We start from the raw sequence: 18,746 nt of genomic DNA, 5'->3' as shown, positions 1-18,746 counted from the left end.
ATCCGATGCACTATTTATTTAGAACTTCATTTAAATGAAAGCAAAATAATCATCGAAAAAATCACAAATCTAGCAACCCATCTACTGTGGGACAGCGTCCGACAAACATGTAAATTTTAATGCAACTATGGAGGGGAGTAACGACTTTTCTCATTAGGAAAATGTCAAAGAGGGGGCAAAACTCTTTCGGATCGCGCCGGTCTGAAGGCTATATTATGAGAATTTCGGCCCGGATTTAGAAGGTTAATGTTAAAAGAAAATCCCCCTGGTCAAAGGACAGTTGCAAAATCATTAAAATGCTCGGTGTCCACTGTAAACAAAACGATAAACATTGATTTAAATCTTAAGAAAGCAAAAAAAATGCAATGTGCATCGTCTTCTTCCAAAGCATATCGCTCAACGCAGGGCACGCTGCAGAATTCTATATGAGAAACACTTATCCAAAGAAAAATGGAAAACAATTGTCACAATAGATGAAGCATGGGTGTATTTAAATGACTGTAACAAAAAAAGAGCCATTTATTATCATAAAAGGGGAGAAAAAAATTTAAGTACATGGTTCAAAGAATCGAAAAAAAGTTTTTCTAAAGGATTCATGATTGTTGCTGGTTTTTCTTATAATGGCAAGTTAAAAATAAAGAGAGTGCAAAAAAATGTCAAGATTAACTCCAAATACTATCAGGAACCTATTTTATCGCCAATTTTTCTGAATGAAATACCATCGCTTTTCCCACAGTACCATCAATCTGTGAGACTCCATCAGGACAAAGCTAGCAGTCACACATCAAAATCCACTGTAAATTTCCTAAAAGAAATGGAACAAAAATCTGATATCAAGGCCATACCTTTCACTGATATCCCTACTAAATCTTCTGATGTGTCACCTATGGATTTTTGTGCTTTCGGACTTTTAAAAACTGCACTATCCAAACGTTGTCCCAAAACCCTAACAGGGCTCTGGAAAGCTGTTCGGGAGGAATGGGATAGAATACCTCTTCTGCCACTTCAAAATGCATTATTATTATGGAAATTGCGGTGTCGAAAGATAGTTCAGAATAAGGGATGTCAAATAGAACCTTTAAAACACAAGAATTTTATGTAATTTAGTTTTGTGAATACAATATACATCGTCTAAAAAATGTGTGAACAGCCTCTGTAGAAAGAATGTTTTAAATAGTAATTTTGTCTCGTGTTGTAGATTATATAAAAAAACATGTTCTTTAATATAGAAATTATTAGACTTAAAAACTCTAAATAATGTGATTTAGATTGTTTGCACTCCATATTAAAAATCGGGCCACTCCGTGGTACAGGATGAGTGCTGCTGGAGTGGGTTATTTCTTTGTTATTTAACAAAAATCTTTTGATTCAAATAATTATCGTTTGGACTTTGCTTTAAACTTGCATTTGATGCAATTGATATTTTTTAAAAAAATGATAGGAATACAAAATTTATGGAAGTGTAAAAATCGAAAAATCTTAATTTTCTTTGAGCACTGAAAACAAATGTAGAAGTAATGAAGGAAACTGAGGGGGGGGGAGAAAATTTAAAGGGGAATCTACTTCAAGGAAGTTGAGTGTTCAAAGAGAAAACACTTGGACGTGTATGCCAGCAAATAGCAGCAATTGAGTTGGTACTAACAGAAAAGACAAAAACCATATCATTGCAGATTAAATTGAAGAGCGACTGGTTTGCGACTATAGGGTTGTATAAATTTAAATTACATCATAGAACATGATATCGTATCATAAACAGAACATCCCATGATTTCTCAGTCAAATTATTTGAAGAATCAGGAATTTATCCAGTGACGTTATAAAGTATTACTCCCGCCCCTGCCTTCTTAGCTTGCATTCGTGGTGCAGTGGTCTGCAGGCTCGTTGCGTATTCATGAGGTCCATGGTTCGATTCCCAGCAAGGGCATTGCTCATTTTTCATTTCCTCTGCTTCCCCCCCAAAAAAACTTAATGTCTCTACAGTGGCACCCGAACTAAAAGGTGGTGAATGATGATTCTTCACCATCATGATTTGGTGACTGGGTACCCTAATCCCCCTTTAAGGGGGGAGTATATAAGGTATTTCTCAAGCCTTCGTGGTGTAGGGGTCTCAGCCCGTATCCGAGAGGTTCGTGGTTCGATTCAGGGCGAGGGCATTGCTCATTTTTCAAGTCTCCCGCTTCCAAAAATCCTAATGTCTCTAAAACGTATATGGATATCATCTAAAGGTGTTTTCCCTTTTGATGAAACTAGTCTTTCCTTTCATCCCATGCCTTAAAAATGCTTAGCCACTAAAGACTAATACAGGCTCTGACCAAATACTGATGAAATGGATTATTAAATTACGGCAAAGCAGGGCTATCTGCCTAAAAGGAAGGATGCCTTCGTCAAGAACTTTCTAAAAGAAACCAGCTGGCATACAATGAGAAAAACCACGAAAACGCCCATGCAACCAGCCCGTTCGCCGGGATTCGAACCCCGGATCTAACTACCGCCGTTCAGCAACTTTTCCGCTCGGATGTTTGTGGATCAGGCTTTATGAAATGGAAGGTGATAACTTTATTTAAAATGAATGTCAGAAATACAAAGATGTTTCGAAAAGTTGGATGCTTTTTAATATACTTGCAGAATGCCTGAAGTAAAAAAGCGAGCCATTAAGAAGAAAAAAATAAATTTTTGCATATAATTTAATATATTTTTTTTAATGTAAAACTTTTTAATCTTATAATATTTGATTCTTGCGATTTCAAAAATAAAATATTTAACTAAAATATGAATAACATGTTAAGAAACTAAATGTAGAATGATAAAATTGTGTAAAGCAATAAGCACAATGTTAAAGCTATATAATATACTTCTCCCGCCTTCTTAGCGGCCCTTCGTGGTGTAGTGGTCAGCACACTCAGGGCGTAATTGAGAGGTCCACGGTTCGATTCCCGGCGAAGCCGTTGCTAAGTTTTCATCTCCTCTGCTTCCAAAAAGTACCTAATGTCTCTACAGCTATTTAAAGCAATATATGCAAGTTAAAATGTCGGTTATACATCTTTCTCATTTATATATCCTTTTTAAACAGAATATTGAAAAGCGTGTTAACTGTGCTTTACTGTATTTTCTCTTTTAATATATTCAGTTTTCAGATGCATTGTAGTCTGGGACATAAAGTGTTCTTCCAAAAGAAACGCAATTCAATTAAATAAAATAAAATCCTGGAAAATTTATATTAATAAATATATTTAAAATGTTCAGTTTGAATGAATAAATAGAAAATTTTAAAACAATTACTTGAAGAGACAATGCAACACAAAAAATTAAAATAAAAGGTCTAAAAATTTAAAAATTACCTAAAATAATAACTATGACAAAAATATATATATAAAGAAAACTATTTGAAAAAAAATAAAGGATGCATCTTCATATACGCAGTTCGAATGGGTAAATAGAAATTTTTAAAACAGTTATTCGAAAGAAACCATGCAACTTAAACAATTAAAATGAAATTTGAAAAAGAAAAAAATTACTTGAAATAATAACAATTATAATTAAAAATATAATATAAAGAATATTTGGAAAAGGGAACGATTGTGACTTTTTTCCACTCGTGGGAAAGGAATATAGGTTGCCATATATTAAGAAGTTCGCCAAGTGAACTATTCTTGGTACAAATTGAAAAAAACACCAACATAAATTTGTGAATTTCTCCGTAAATTTTGGACCAAATTTTACCAAATTTCATATTTGAGGCATAGAATCAAAATATAGAAAAAAATTGGTATGTTATTTCAGAAAAAGTCCGATTTTTTGTCGAAATAACTATGTTAGAATAGAGTTATATATAAATCTAATATATATCCTAAGCCGCGCTTTCGAAACGTGAAGAACGCAATTTGAATTCCGTCAATCAGCACAGTAGAATGGGAGATATAGAACTGTCCCCCCTTTTTTTTTGCGCACTGTATGTATATATCTTCCATAACTCCAAAACAAGTAGTCACAAAACGTTTAAATTTTGTTGAAAAGCTCCTATAACATCTAATTGTGCACCTCCCTTTTTTGGTTGCAAGCAGCATGAAAAATATATAAATATATATACACACCAACTCTGTTACTCGACTCCGTGAACTCAGTTCCCCCCTTATATATTGATAAATTCTGCATTTTTTGCTTTAAAAAAGATTGAATTATGTTGTTCTTATCTTCTGGTTAAGGTTTTTATGCCTTTAGTTAATCTGCATGCAATAGTTGTAGGATTATCAACAATTTAAAAGTTGTTTAAGTGCGGCTAAGCCTATTTTTTTTTTTTTTTAACCATAGCAGCCATATTTGTTTACATTTGAAACATAGCAAAATAGTGTCTTTTTATTAAGTGGAATGAAAAGTAATGTTACGAAATGTACAGGCGCGGTGAGATAGCTTCCTCGCAAAGCAGTTTTAGGGTTGCCATAAAATGGCAAGGGAAGGCCAGGTTGTCGCATTTGGCAATATGCCATGCACGGATGGAGAACCTTCTGTACCGAATTCTTACCGGTTTGGCCCAGAATGTTCTCAAATACAATCCGAAAGCTATATAAGCCCTGCTGGTCCGCCGTCAGAGTGTGCTTCATCGAAAGGGCAAGTCAGAGTGCCTCGTCTGGTACGCGGAGAGTTAGTTAGTATCGAGTGCGTGTCCCTCATCTAGCGAGCTGATAGTCAGTCATTGAGCGAGTGTCTCGAAGTCTAGCGCCAAGTTGGTCGTCGAGTGCATCGAAAGAGTATCTTCGAGTATCGCGGTTAGTGCATCGCCCAGAGAGCGTGTTGAACTCTGGGAACGACTGAACCGAAGAGTCGGGAGCTGTGCTCTGTGTGTCGCCGAGTGCATAGCTAGTTGTAGCGTGGAGTTCCGAGAACGACCGAGCAAAGTCGGGAGCTGTACTCTGGCGCTTTGCAGTGAAGCTGTCTCCACCGTTATAGCCTGATGACCTGAAGGCTGTGTCGCTGATTGTTCCAGCGAGTGTATACAGCAGATCTTCGATGACTGTAAAATGTGAATTTGGAGCTGTCCTGATTCAATATTGGCTAAATAAAGTGTGTTTCGTTACTTCATCGAGTGTCGTCACTATTCACTCCAAATCTACGAACCCCGTAAGAACGTGAAGGAAGAAAATAACGTAACAACTGGTGTCTGAAAAGAAAAACGCAACAGTAAGCTTTTAGTTTTGTGCATTGAAAAATCTGTCTTCTTGCCCGCTAGCTGAAATTGCTTATTTTTGCATTAGCCCAAAGGAGCAATTTGCCAAAAGGGCTAGTAATTCCTTTCAGCATTTTGGGTCGATTCACTTCCGAAATTGTTGAAAATAAAATGATAAAGTGATCTCTGGCGATCATTTGATAGCTCTTTCCTGGCAGGCCTTGCGATAAATGTTTATCTAAATAAATACTGAGAATTCGGAATGTAACGGATATTTTTTGCCAACTAGGTTAGTCTATTCCTTTTCTCAGATTATCTGATTAATTATACTTGGATTATATTTCAGTCTAATATGCTTATGTTTGAGATGTGCTGTGAATAAAAATTAGAAAAACTTGGACAACATGGTCTTCATGCGAGAATCACAATTATTCTTTAGTGTGTATTTTTTTTTTTTTTTTTTTTTTTTTGATACTGCTGTTGAATTGAATTTTATTGTTCAAATGTAAAGAACGTGATATTTAAGAAATAAAGGTAACACCCAAAGCATTAAAAAAAAGCCCCTTTGGGCATAATATAAAATCTGTAAACTTACAGACTTTTCTCTTTTTACATTTTTTGCCTTGTTGCAATGTAAGAACTGAATTAATTGAATGAGAAATATATCTCTAATGAAATTAGAGGAATTACGTTTAAATGAAATGCAGCAAAAGATGTATATAATTTAATATTCCATACAAGGAAGTCGTGTGTACACATCAGATTTTTTTATTTCAGCCTGAGAAAATTTAAGTGTTAATGAGTATATAATTATTATTAAGTATTATTTTCATGATGTATTATTCTTTAAGCTTGTGAACTCACATGCTGGTTCATTTGTCAGATTCTGCTTTGCTTTGGCATACACAATAAAATTGAGGCACACTCAGATTTGGATTAATTTCTTGAAATGAGAAAATTTTTGCATGAATTATATTCATGTAATTAATCTTTGTTACCCTAAATTTAAATGTTTAACAATGTATCAGTCCCCCCCCCCCATTCTAACATATAGGGACAAGAAAATTGTACACTTTTCTGCAAGGGTTGAGCAAATTCTTGATCTGCAGCAATCATAACTATGAAAACTTGCTAAAGAAAATGCCTCATTGGCAAATAATGAAGAATAATTATCATTATCTGTACCTTAAATGAAATTGAATATGATATTTTCATATGACGGTATTACAAAAAGATTAAGAACAAGCAATAAAATGAACTGATGTTTTCTAAATTACTATTTATTATACCTTCTCCTTAAAAGGATGTCCTTTAAAACCATTAACCTAGATAAATTGCACTTTTTAAAAAAATCACCAATTTTCAGTATAAAGGAAGTTCTTTAAAAGTTTTGCATATTTAATTTGTACTAAGAGCTTTATTTTAAATTAAAAGAAAAAAGGAACCTGCAATGGTAAACACTATAAGGAGAAACAATCATATTACTGTTTTGCATTTTTCAGTCACAGAAATGTGTAAAATATAATGTTCAAAATAAAATTCCCATTAGTTTGCTTAAATAAAAAATCACAGCAAAATTTGTTTAAAAAAATGATATTTATAAATTATACTTTACAGGATCAAAATGTTATGATTTATTTATTATTTTTTTTTTTTTTCCCAATTGCTAGGGCTTTAAACACGTTTTCTTTAAAAAGGCTTCTCTGTCGCTACGCCTTTTTCTTCTTAAAGGGCAGACAGACCATATGAAAAATACAGTCATATGTACGAAAAATAAAAGAATATGTTAAAAGATTCAATTAGCAACATAAATTTCCCTTCCCTATTCTAAAAATAGTAACCCCTCTCTGCACTGTGTCATTTCGAGACTATTCTATGCCATATGATTCTTACATAATTATGATGATGTAAATGGAACTAAAACTAAACTAGCCAATAGAATTTCACAGCAATATTAACTATCCAACCAAAATGCTTTGAGAACCAAAACTAACTCAGTTTGACTTAAGATTTCATCCTGAACATAACACACTTGCTTTCGATGCTTGGGCCTAGCTAGACTGCTGTCTGTCTGTCTGTCTGCTGCAGCTTTCTTGCTATAAAGTTATCAAAAATGTAAGCCTTTTGGAACAGGCACATTTAATGTGTTGACTTGTGTGTAGCCGTAACATGTTGTTGAAAATAAAACTGAAGATTTAACTGCCTTCGCCTCCAATTTCCTGGTCATTATGGATCAACACTACACCATCCAAATTCCTACTCCTGAATATATTACGTATATATACATTCACCTTAAGTTCCTGTGACATTAAAAATCACTGCTGCAGTGTATATATTATTATTAATGACTTTAAAACTTAAAATAAAGTTGTCACCTGACATATTAAAACTGCATCAATTCAATCACAGAGAGAAGAAATATTTTAAGCTAACATTTTAAATTTACTTAACTCTTCTCTATTATTATTCATCACCATCACAATTTTATTTTCAAACAGACTGAATATTTTTTGCATTTACAATAGTCTCCTTTTTGCAACTTTTGTGAAAATCTATCTATTTATTAAACTAAATTATACAGTTAATTTACATATTTATAACAATAGCCAAAAGAGATGTGCATACAAAACTAATTATACTTACACGAATAAGAGCTCTTTTTGTCATTTTTTGGTTCACTTCAGGCTTTATTGTTATACTCTTTGCCTTTGTAGCATAGTCCAAAGTGCTTATTGTTTCATCAATATTACATGATGCAGGAGATATAGTAGCAATGATAGATGTTTTTGTATGCCCACCAAGAGAGTCTTGAAGTAGTCTAGTTAGCTTACTTTCCCTAAGTAAATAAAAACAGAAGTATTACATAATTTATAATATTATGCAAAATACAGCCTTCCTTTCCAAGTAACAGTTATAAGGTTAATTGAATGAAAGCCTCCAAAATCTGCACTTTACTATATTATCTCCTCAGTCTTTGAATTAGAAAAATATTTGTGTACATTTACAATCTGAACCACAAAATAACATAAGAAATATACTTTTTAAATGCAAGAGCACTTATAACATTAAAAATAGCACATAGCTTTCAATATGAAAAATAAGCATTAATAAAATTTTAATAAATGCATGTGTGCACCACTAAAAATATGCATGCATTTTATAAATGTTTTTATGCTTTTTAGCAAAGTAAGAAAAATATTCTACTTCTAATATAAACACATATCATTATTCAAGAAAATATTTTATATTTTTATGCTATATAGTTACAATAGAAGCATTTTGCTATAACACTGTTTCTTAACAGAAATCTTTAACAATAAGAATAGCCAGCTTTCTGAGAAAATAATTGCATGTTTAAAGAAAAACATTCTTAGTCTCTTTAACTAACCAGTTAAAAATAAACTGATATCTTTTTATCTCAGCAGGACATATTGGCATGGCTATAAAATGACCCTGATTTTTGAATTTTTTTTACAAAGAAAATTAAAGGCACATATGATAGCCTGAGAAATATGAAGTTGATATGTTGCAGATAATTCTACTGAGAAATATAATAAATGAACTTAGTACTTCATCTTAAATACCTTGAATAACTTTAAGTAGATATGTTTCTTAGCACAATATCTGACAAAATCATGGAGATTGATAAACTCCTCTTCACAGAGCAGAAGAATAATGCAGGTAGAGTGAATAATAGGCAGTATTTGGCACAACAGTAAATAAAAGTTTTGAGGTTAAAAATACTGAAAAGAACTGCAACTGCTGAACTAAGACAACCAAAAAGTAAAATTGGGATTATGTTAAAATTTGAATATTCACAGGTAGCAGCACGGATATGCTACTTGTTAATAATCTTAAATAAATTGCTTAAAAATTGTATTAAATAAAATCATAAATACAGATTAATGTTAAATTACTTCTTCATGTATATATTAAATAAATTATGTACTTGAGCGGGCAAAAACAATTCTTCCACATGATCAGAGATCAAAGCAGTTTGCTCACTAAACTGAATCTTCAAAACACCATTTACTATCAGTAACCTTGATGATTAAGACTGGGAACAAGGAATGAATCAAGAATGGCATGCGAGAATGGAGTGAAGAGCAAAAAGAACTGAACAAGGAGTGGGACTGAAGAAATGAATCGCCAATTTCCTGTTCTAATTTCTTTCAACTACAGTTTTAAGATTCCCTTTTCTACATAAAACTAACATTAGAATTCTAGAATTAAAAAATGTTCCAAAAGTAAAGAAATTATACAAATTAAATTCATTCCCATTATAGAAGAGAAACATTCCTTCCTTCTCTAAACAGGAATCCAGTTTTCCTGGATGCTTCCAATAACAGCTCAGTTTTATTGGATCGCTATTTGCAAGCAGATTGTACACCTCTATAATATACTGTAGACAAAATCAGTTTATTCAATGTCTATAGTATAGTTAAAAAAATAATAATAATAATAATTAAAAGTCACGACCAAGATTCTTCTCTTCTCAACCAAATTCTCTTTGGTGGTATTTGGTAACCCACACTACTAAAGTCACAATCAAGAACCAAAAGACATCTGGTAACCCACACTACTAAACATTTAATACTAAAAATAAGGAAAATCACAGAACTTCATGCAGTCGGTTTGCTCTGTTTTCAGGAAGAAAGCCCTATGGCAAACTATTACTATTTTCCAGCTTTGGTCACTTAATTACTCATTAATAGTAAAAAGTAAAAGGATAAGTGATATTTACTTTATTGTACTTTATAAATATAAATTTAAGATGCACATATAAAATGGACTTTGTTTTTACAAAGAAAGAAAATTCACATTTTCACAGGAGAAACATCACTTTATACTTGGATCAATACGACATTAAATTTTTTATAGAGCTTCCACACTTTTCAGTTGCTAATGAAAAATAATCATTAGTATTAAAAAATTTGCAAAGTTTGATACATTTCAGATAATTTTAAATATGCAAATAATTTATACTGCAATTCTTCAAATCCTCTACAACTACAACTATATATTGTGTTTACTGATGAATGTTAATATTTCAATTGATATACTAATATTTGATAGGCCAATATTTTACATTGATACAGATCTGAATGCTCTTTTCCAATGAAACAGAATAATTTCAAAGAGTAGGTAAAAGAAATAATTGTAACTATACATCTTACAAGCCTGCTCCGAGTCAACAAATACTGGTACAGAATCAAATTGTTACAGATGGTTTAACAGAATATTTTTGTATAAGCACCTGAATTAATCAAGGCGAATGGAAATGAAGGCCATAACAAATGTCCCATGGTATTATAATATCATACTTGCCAACCTATGACAATAAAAAATCAGGAGATTTTTCACAATGTTAAAAAGACTTTTTAAATTATAAAACTATAGTTTTTAATAATGAATTAACTTTAAATAGTAACTAATTCTTAAATGCAAGCAACACAAAAATACCTTACACATAAAAAGCATTTTTATTACTTGCATCGTTTAAGAAAACAACAACAACAACAACAAAAGACACTTTAATCAGTATTCGTACAAATGTTATAAGTGGCAGATTTTGCTTTCTTTAAAAAGACACTTCATAATTTTGTTCATAGCAATTGCCACGTAGGCCTGCTTTTGCTAATAAAAGTTTTTCTAATGTGTCATCACTAATATTAGATCTAAATTTAGTCCTTGGTTTTGCAACAACACTGAAAATCCTCTCACACTCTGCGTTACTATGGGGAACTGTCAAGATGGCCAACATAATCCTAGACAGTTTACTATATTTTAAAATTCTATCAGCACCTTTCAGTTTTCCAATTAAACTCCACTGGATGTCAATCCTAGTTGATTTTATAACTTCATCCAAGTTTTCTAATTGTAAACTGCTGTTATACAGCTGTTGGAACTGTTTCAATTTTCCCTTTCTTTTAGAACTCCTTTCAAGATAATAATAAATATCAACAATGTGTTCATCCACATTTATTGGTAAAGAAGCTGCCCCTTTTTCAGCTGCTAAATTTAAGAGGTGACAAGGGCACCTCATAATTTGAAAATCTGAATTTTTCTTTCTTAAGATGACTACAACACCAGTCTTCAAGCCTACCATTGCTAGTGCATTATCGGCACCAAGTGCTAAGCAATTATCCAGAGGGACTGCATTTTCTTTTAAAGTTTTAATAATTAGCTGTGCTATATTAAAGCCTGTCAAATGTCCTTCTAAAGTGGGGACAGAAAGTAAACTGCACTCAATTTCTAAAGACTCTGAATTAAAAAAAGAAACATCAATTGGATACAGTTTTGAATCGGTATTATTGCTTCCATCCGTAGAAAGGGCAAACGGAACTGTTTTAATGCAATCAATAACTGAAGATTTATTTTTCAAACCCATTTCTTTAACAATTGCATCTGTTTGGGTTCTTGTACTTGAGTATTTCTTAGCGATTTCACTATCGGGAAACATTTTTTTAAATAAGGCTGCAGCGTGATCCGATGCATTCAGTGGCAGGTTGTGCTCCAGTAAAAAGGCAGAGAACAGATATTCTGCATTACTAACTTTTCGGTCCTTTGCTTCCGAAGAAAAAATCTCCATCTCTGTAAGATGATCCATATCTCTCATCTACCATCTTTCTAAGATGGTCATTTTTAAAAGTGAGATGAATGTTTGAGAAAATAATTAATTTTAGTGTGCTTAATTGCATACAGTGAAGTACCTGAAAGTAAGCTGCAGATTATCAAATATATTTCTAAATATGATCAATTATCATCCTTCTTTAAATTGCATTCTTAAAAAAAAAATTAGATTTAATGACGCAGATACTGTCAGTTTACTGTTAATTTTTGAAAAATGTTTTTATTGCTTAAATACATATATCTATTTCTAAAACTTTTGAATAAAGAATTTTTTAATTGTTTAAAAATGATCCATTTAAAGACAATATGCAAATTTTCATAAGTTTTAACCAAAAATTTTTAAAGCTAAATTATATAAAATACAGACTTTAAATCGTGCCAAAATTTAAAATCAAATCAAAATGCCAGAACTTTAGATTATGCAAAAAGAAAGTATGAAAATTTAATTAAAAAATTTGATGTATACCATATGACTCCCATGTATAGAATATTAAATTATATACAACTTTTCCTACATTTCATTTAATATCATGAAATGTAGAAAACCATGATATCACAGTACAAATTTAATTATCAGAAACTGAAAATAGAAAAAAAAAGGGGGGAAGGAAAAAGAAGTAAAAGATAGAGAAAGGCTAACAGTTCTATATGCTTAACCATTTTAATTGTAAAACAACAATTTGTAGCAATAGGCTTAAGGCAACAAATCATTGTTTTATAATTAAAGAAATTTACATGATAAACTGTAGTTATTATATATCTTCAAGCTTCAATTAAAAAACATTCATTTTACATGTTTTTCAATTACTTTATCAATAAAATAAAAGCTTAATTGTAGAACTTTCACTGCATTGATAAAACTCCAATATTTTTGCTTCTCTCGTTAAGATTACTGTTCTTTATACTCTTACTAATACAGTTTCATTGGACCTCATACAGACAGAATTTTACAAGTGCATATTCAAATTTAGAACAAATCATATTTCGAGAAATCAAATAAGGATTTGATTACTACCTATAAGGTACATGTGGCTGTTTCTCAGTCAAAGCAGTTATCACTCTACCTAAGGTCAAAAGGCTCTGGTTTATGTTACCTGAAATATAAAAAAATGTTATAAGATTCATCCTAAAAAGAAGTAGATTTTACTTCAGTTGCAAGAATAGCATTACCAGCCTCTCTGGCTCTCTTGTCAACAGCTCCAGAACGTCCAACATTTTCACTTCCGGCAAGATCAACCTTTAATTTAAATTAAGTATATAAGGTAACTGAAATGTGAGAAAAAATATATAACAAATAATGACAAAATTTTACATTTTGAACATAGTTCATCCTCCCACAAATATGCTGCATACAATAGTAAATAATATTTTTCATATTTACTATTTGATTGTATTAATCCGTATCTTAAGAACAAAAATAAAGCAGTCCAATTTTGAAAGTATATATTTAAAAATATTACTACTGCAGATTTCCTACTAATTTTTATAATTGATTTTGCAGACATTTTCTAAATTATTAAATTTTTATAAAACACAATTAATAATTTATTTTTAGCTACAATCATTAATTCAAAGAAATTTAAATGATTATTATCTAAATTTCATAATTACCAAATTTAACTTTCCAGTTTTTAAAAGTTCTTCTCCTTCAATAGTATTTTCTTTTATATGCACAGTTACTGAAAAAACAGTATGACTACGGCTAGACGTAGCATTTAACATGGTTGCAGCTGTTTGTCTGCGAGATGTGCCTTTTTCTAAAATAGCATATACTTCATCTCTGCTATTCACCATGATTTCTTCTAAACCTTGAATAATTACAGAACCCTGCAAATAAAACAAAAAATATGAGTTAATTATAAAAAAAGTAAAATTTTGATACAAAAACATATTTATTTACAAAAACAATAATATTTGATATTAAAAAAAAAAAAAAAAAAAACTCTGAATGTATCTGAATCTCTGCTTGCTGATTAAACGTTACATTTTATATTGAAGATGCTAGTTACTGAGAAAGCAATCAGCATGTTTCTAGTATTTTTATGTAACTCCAGTTGAGCAAAAACTATATGAGCCATATGCCTTTAAATTAAAACAGCTGAATTCAAAAATGGCTTTAAAAATATTAGTGGTAATACAAGTAAAAGAAATTTTACATTTACAAATTCATTTTTTCTGTTAAACAACAAAAATTAATAAAATCTAAATGCAGGGTACAAAAGTAATGTAAAAATTTAAATTAAGGTGATTTAAAAAAGGAGGAGGGTATGATAGTTAGTTATACATATAAACCAGTTTAAATAAACTGTACAAGCACCTGTAAATATAGCCGAACCTAGAAGTTCTTTCTATAAGCCAGTTCTTTTAAAATAATAAAAATCTTAAAATTATTTCATTTCTGCTTCTTAATACAGATAAGATTATCCATTTAACTTTTTATTATAATAATAATGTTGACTAATAATGTAACAGTTTAGAAGTTCATTTTACTATAGCAACATAAAAATGCTTCAAAAGAGAACAAACATAGACACAGACAAAGACATACATGTGATCAATTTACTAGCCATACCTATTTTCTTATTAGAATTCATTCATTACAGATTGGCAACAGTATTTCATATTTAATTTAAGCACTTCATACGGATGAAAAGTAATAAACATCTTTATGCATACAAATAAAATTATACTTTTTGTTTCTAATAATAATTGTTCTACTACATATTAAGAGTAATTCACTTAGCTGTAAATAAGGTTGGGTTATTTGATACAGCAAAGCCCTGGCTATCTGCCTAACAGGAAGGATGCCTTTGTTGAAGACTTTTCGAGAGAAACTCATTCATATTATTACATAGAGGAAATCCACGAAAACCAACCATGCAATCAGCCGGTTCATCTGGGTTTGAACCCAAGCCAGGTTGAACTACCAGTATTTAGTAGTTTTAACCACTTGCTCACTGGTGGGCCCTATTTATTTAGAAAAAAATTACGTTTCATTTTGTACAACGCACACAAGCAAATGGCTACGTATGGATCGATTTAACATTAAATTATAGTCCAACATAAAAAGCAGAAGAAAAAAAAATTACATAATCAGGAAGCCTCAAATATCATTGACTATGCAAATATTGTGGTATTTAGTCATGTTGTGTAATTTGAAGAAAAAGGCTAGAGGGCGCTGTTGCTCGCTTAGTAAGAGAATAAAGTTTGTTCATGTTGAAGGCGGCGGCCTAAGAATACGCTCTGTATGTAGTAATTAAAATATTATTAAAACGTAAAAGTGTTAAAATTAGTAAACCCACTGAACCACCATCATCTGATTTGGAGATGCACAAAATTATTAGATGGTGCATCGGCGTAAGGAATTAAGGCTTTGTGAAGATTTTAGGTGTTCGATCCAAGTGTTTCGATTTCAATGGATATTTCATATTCAAGTGACAATGGAATTCCAAATAAAGGTAGGGAAATCTTAAATTAATTATTTAGTGATTATTTGTAGTACATTAGTAAGTATTTATTATTGCTGTCGTGGGTGTATTTAAATTAAATAAAATGGAAGAGAAGTTAGATAGATTGAAACGTAAACGTTCCACATTGAGATCGTCTGTTACTAGGTTAATTAAAGTGATTGAAGATAAATTAAAAATTGAAGGGGAGGAAAATTTGATTAAAGAATTACGAGAATTGTTTGAATTATTAACCAAAAAGAAAAATAATTTAAGAACGCTTGATGATGAAATACAAGAGTTAATTGATGTTAACTTAATTGAAGAAGATTGTAGTATAAGCGAAGAATACAATGACAAATGTATAATTGCTTGTAGTCAAATTAAGCAGTTTCTAGGTGCGGTTACCGCAGTACCGCCAGCGAGGAATCCCCAAAGTTCTGATTTAAACCAGTCTAGTGGTAATGGAATTTTGCATGTAAGTTCCAGTTCTAGTGGGAGTAGTACGCTGAAATTACCAAAATTAATGATTGACAAATTTTGGGGAGACCCCAAACAATGGAATGAATTTTGGAATAGTTTCGAAAATTCGATACATAAAAACGAAACGCTTTCAAAAATACAAAAATTTGTATACTTAAAAACATTCTTAACGGGACAAGCTTCGAAGGTTGTGTCAGGCTTTGAGTTAACAGAAAGTAATTATGATAGTTGTGTAGATATGGTCGAAAAGACCTGATCATTAATTCATTCATGAATAAAATTCTCAATTTAGAAGCTGTTAAAAATTCTGCTAACGTAAAGGCTTTACGTAAATTATATGACGAATTAGAAGTTTCGATTCGTAATTTGGAAACTTTAACTTCTGGCTCATATGGACATTTATTAATTCCAATATTATTAAAATTAATTCCAGACGATTTAGTTTTGGAATTTAATCGGCAAAGAGGATCGAAAGATAAAGTTGAAGTTTCGGAATTAACACAATTTATTAAAACGGAAATAGAATGCAGGGAAGTTTCAAATCTAGTATTAAGCGAAAGGAAAAATCCTGTGCCTCCGCGAGTCGACCAATCAAAATATGAAACTAGAAAATATGTAAAAAATACACCCACGGCTGCATTTCATACTGCAGTTAACCGAAAATGCATCTTTTGTGATAATTTGCACGAGTCATTTAAATGCGAAGTGAATGTTTCTGATAAATTAAAGAAACTAAGATCCGAAAACCGCTGCTTTTCTTGTTTTAAAAAATTCCATACATCAGAAAGGTGCAGAAATAAAACTAAATGTAATAAATGTGGCGGTATGTATCACAATGAATCGATTTGTACTAATAAATCCCTTGTAAACAAAAAGTTGGAACAAGGTTATTCCGAAAATGCAACTGAATCTCTGACTTTGAATTCTGAGGAAAGAAATAAAGTTCAAAACTTAAAATTGATTGCTTCTGTTCCTCAAGGTGATAATAATAATGACTGTAATGCCAGGGAAATATTATTACAAACTTGTACAGTTTATGCTTGTTCTAAGTATAAATCAAAATTAACTAGATTAATTCTTGATCAAGGCAGTCACAGATCCTTTATAACGAAAAAATTGGCCGACCATTTAAAACTTACTCCAATCCGTTATGAAAAACTTTCTGTTTATTCATTTGGTGCGACGAAGGCAATGAATCATACCTATCCGGTCGTTGAAATCGAAATTCAGAATTGGAAACAAAATAATAAAATAAAAATTGAATGTTTGATCTCGGATGTTATTTCCTCGGCGTCCATCAGTGTGCCTAGTAAACAAATTGCAGACTTCATGGAGCATATGGGGTTGCAGATCGCCGATTGCGCAAGAAAAAATAACATAGATGTTGAGATATTAATTGGAGGGGATGAATTCTGGAATGTAGTTTATTCTGAAAGAATTAAAATATCTGAAGGGTTGTACGCAGTCAGTTCTGTGTTTGGTTGGGTTGCCGCAGGAATCGAGAAAAATAAAACAAACAAAAATTGTTCTGAAAATTTAGCGGTAATGACAAACACTGTTGTGTTGAAAGATTTAAAAGGTTTTGGGGAATTAGAACATATGGGAATTAATGATTCTGATGACTATTCCGATATTGACTGCGAAATAGTAGACCAGTTTGAAAGAAATTTGCAGTTTAAAAACGGAAGATATGAGGCAAATTTAATCTGGAAATACAGTCCGAATAATTTAGGAAATAATTTTGAGGTAGCTAAGAAACGATTCGCAAACCTTCACAATAAACTAAGTAAAACTCCGGAGATTTTTCGGGAATATAAAAATATAATTGAGAACCAGATATTAGAAGGAATTGTGGAGGAATGTCCAAATAATGATACAAATTTGGGATATTTTATGCCGCACCGAGCAGTGATACGACCTAGTAAAACTACTAAGGTAAGAATTGTGTACGATGCTAGCTCAAGGACAGAGGACACGAATTCGTTAAATGACTGCCTTGAATCGGGACCTAATTTAAATCCAAATATACTAGACATTATGTTAAATTTTTGTAAGTTTAAGATAGCGTTTTGTGGAGACGTTAAAAAAGCCTTTTTGATGATAGAAATTGCTGAAGGCGATAGAAAATTTCTAAAATTTCTTTGGTTTAATGAAAATAATGACTTCTTTAAGATTATGCAAATGTGTCGCATAGCTTTCGGTTTGACTATATCTCCTTTCATTTTGGCCGCCACTATAAAATATCACATTCGAAAATATAAAGATAAAATGCCGGACAGTTTCCAAATGTTAAATTCTTCTGTCTATGTCGATGACCTATATTTTGGAGCAGGAACGGTTGAAGATGCATATCGGTTATCTGTAGATGCGGTTAATATATTTAAGGATGCTGGGATGAATTTCAGAAAATTAAGAACTAATTCTAAAGCATTAAACGATTTATGGGTCTCAGATGGGATTAAGGAATCAGACAACAAATTAACTAGTGAATCGAATTTCTTAGGCATGATTTGGAATTCCATTGAAGACGATATAAAGTTAAATTTAAAAAATTTAATTGACTTTTCTACTGGAAACGATTTTGCTACAAAAAGGAAACTTTTGCAAAGCATCGCCCAAATATACGATCCATTTGGATTTATTGCACCCTTTGTTATTCGGGCAAAAATTATTATGCAAGAAATCTGGTGTTCCGGTTCTGACTGGGATGAGGTTCTTCCTGCAGAGATTAAGGACAAATTCAACATTTGGCGGGAGGAACTTAATGATTTAACTGAAATATCGATACAGAGAAATTTCATTGATGACGATCCAATAAATATAAGCCTTCACCTATTTTCGGACGCTAGTCCTAAAGCATATGGGGCCATCGCATATTTCAGATATTGTACGAGTGATTCTAAAATTAAAACTTTCTTTATCATGTCGAAATGCAGAGTTGCACCTTTAAGAGCAATCACGCTTCCTCGTTTAGAGTTAATGGGAGCACTCATGGCTGCTCGAATGTATAAATATTTGAAAAA

General features: G+C 31.6%; 1 protein-coding gene across 1 annotated transcript in view; it reads right to left on the bottom strand.

Moving 5' to 3' along the window:
• Positions 1–18,746, bottom strand: part of LOC118200957 (kinesin-like protein KIF11) — a 134,347-nt gene that overhangs the window by 75,894 nt on the left and 39,707 nt on the right. Inside the window, exons 6-9 of the mRNA XM_085814769.1 lie at positions 13,406–13,621; positions 12,965–13,031; positions 12,810–12,888; positions 7,805–7,997 (exon numbers count right to left, since the gene is read on the bottom strand). Of these exons, the coding sequence (XP_085670895.1) occupies positions 7,805–7,997; positions 12,810–12,888; positions 12,965–13,031; positions 13,406–13,621 (555 nt within the window). The remainder of the gene's footprint in view (positions 1–7,804; positions 7,998–12,809; positions 12,889–12,964; positions 13,032–13,405; positions 13,622–18,746) is intronic.

This window comes from Stegodyphus dumicola, chromosome 4 (assembly GCF_044657685.1).
Source record: "Stegodyphus dumicola isolate Sdum_Otavi_A_Nest chromosome 4, ASM4465768v1".
NCBI lineage: Eukaryota > Metazoa > Arthropoda > Arachnida > Araneae > Eresidae > Stegodyphus > Stegodyphus dumicola.
This window is presented reverse-complemented; position numbering and strand designations above follow the sequence as displayed.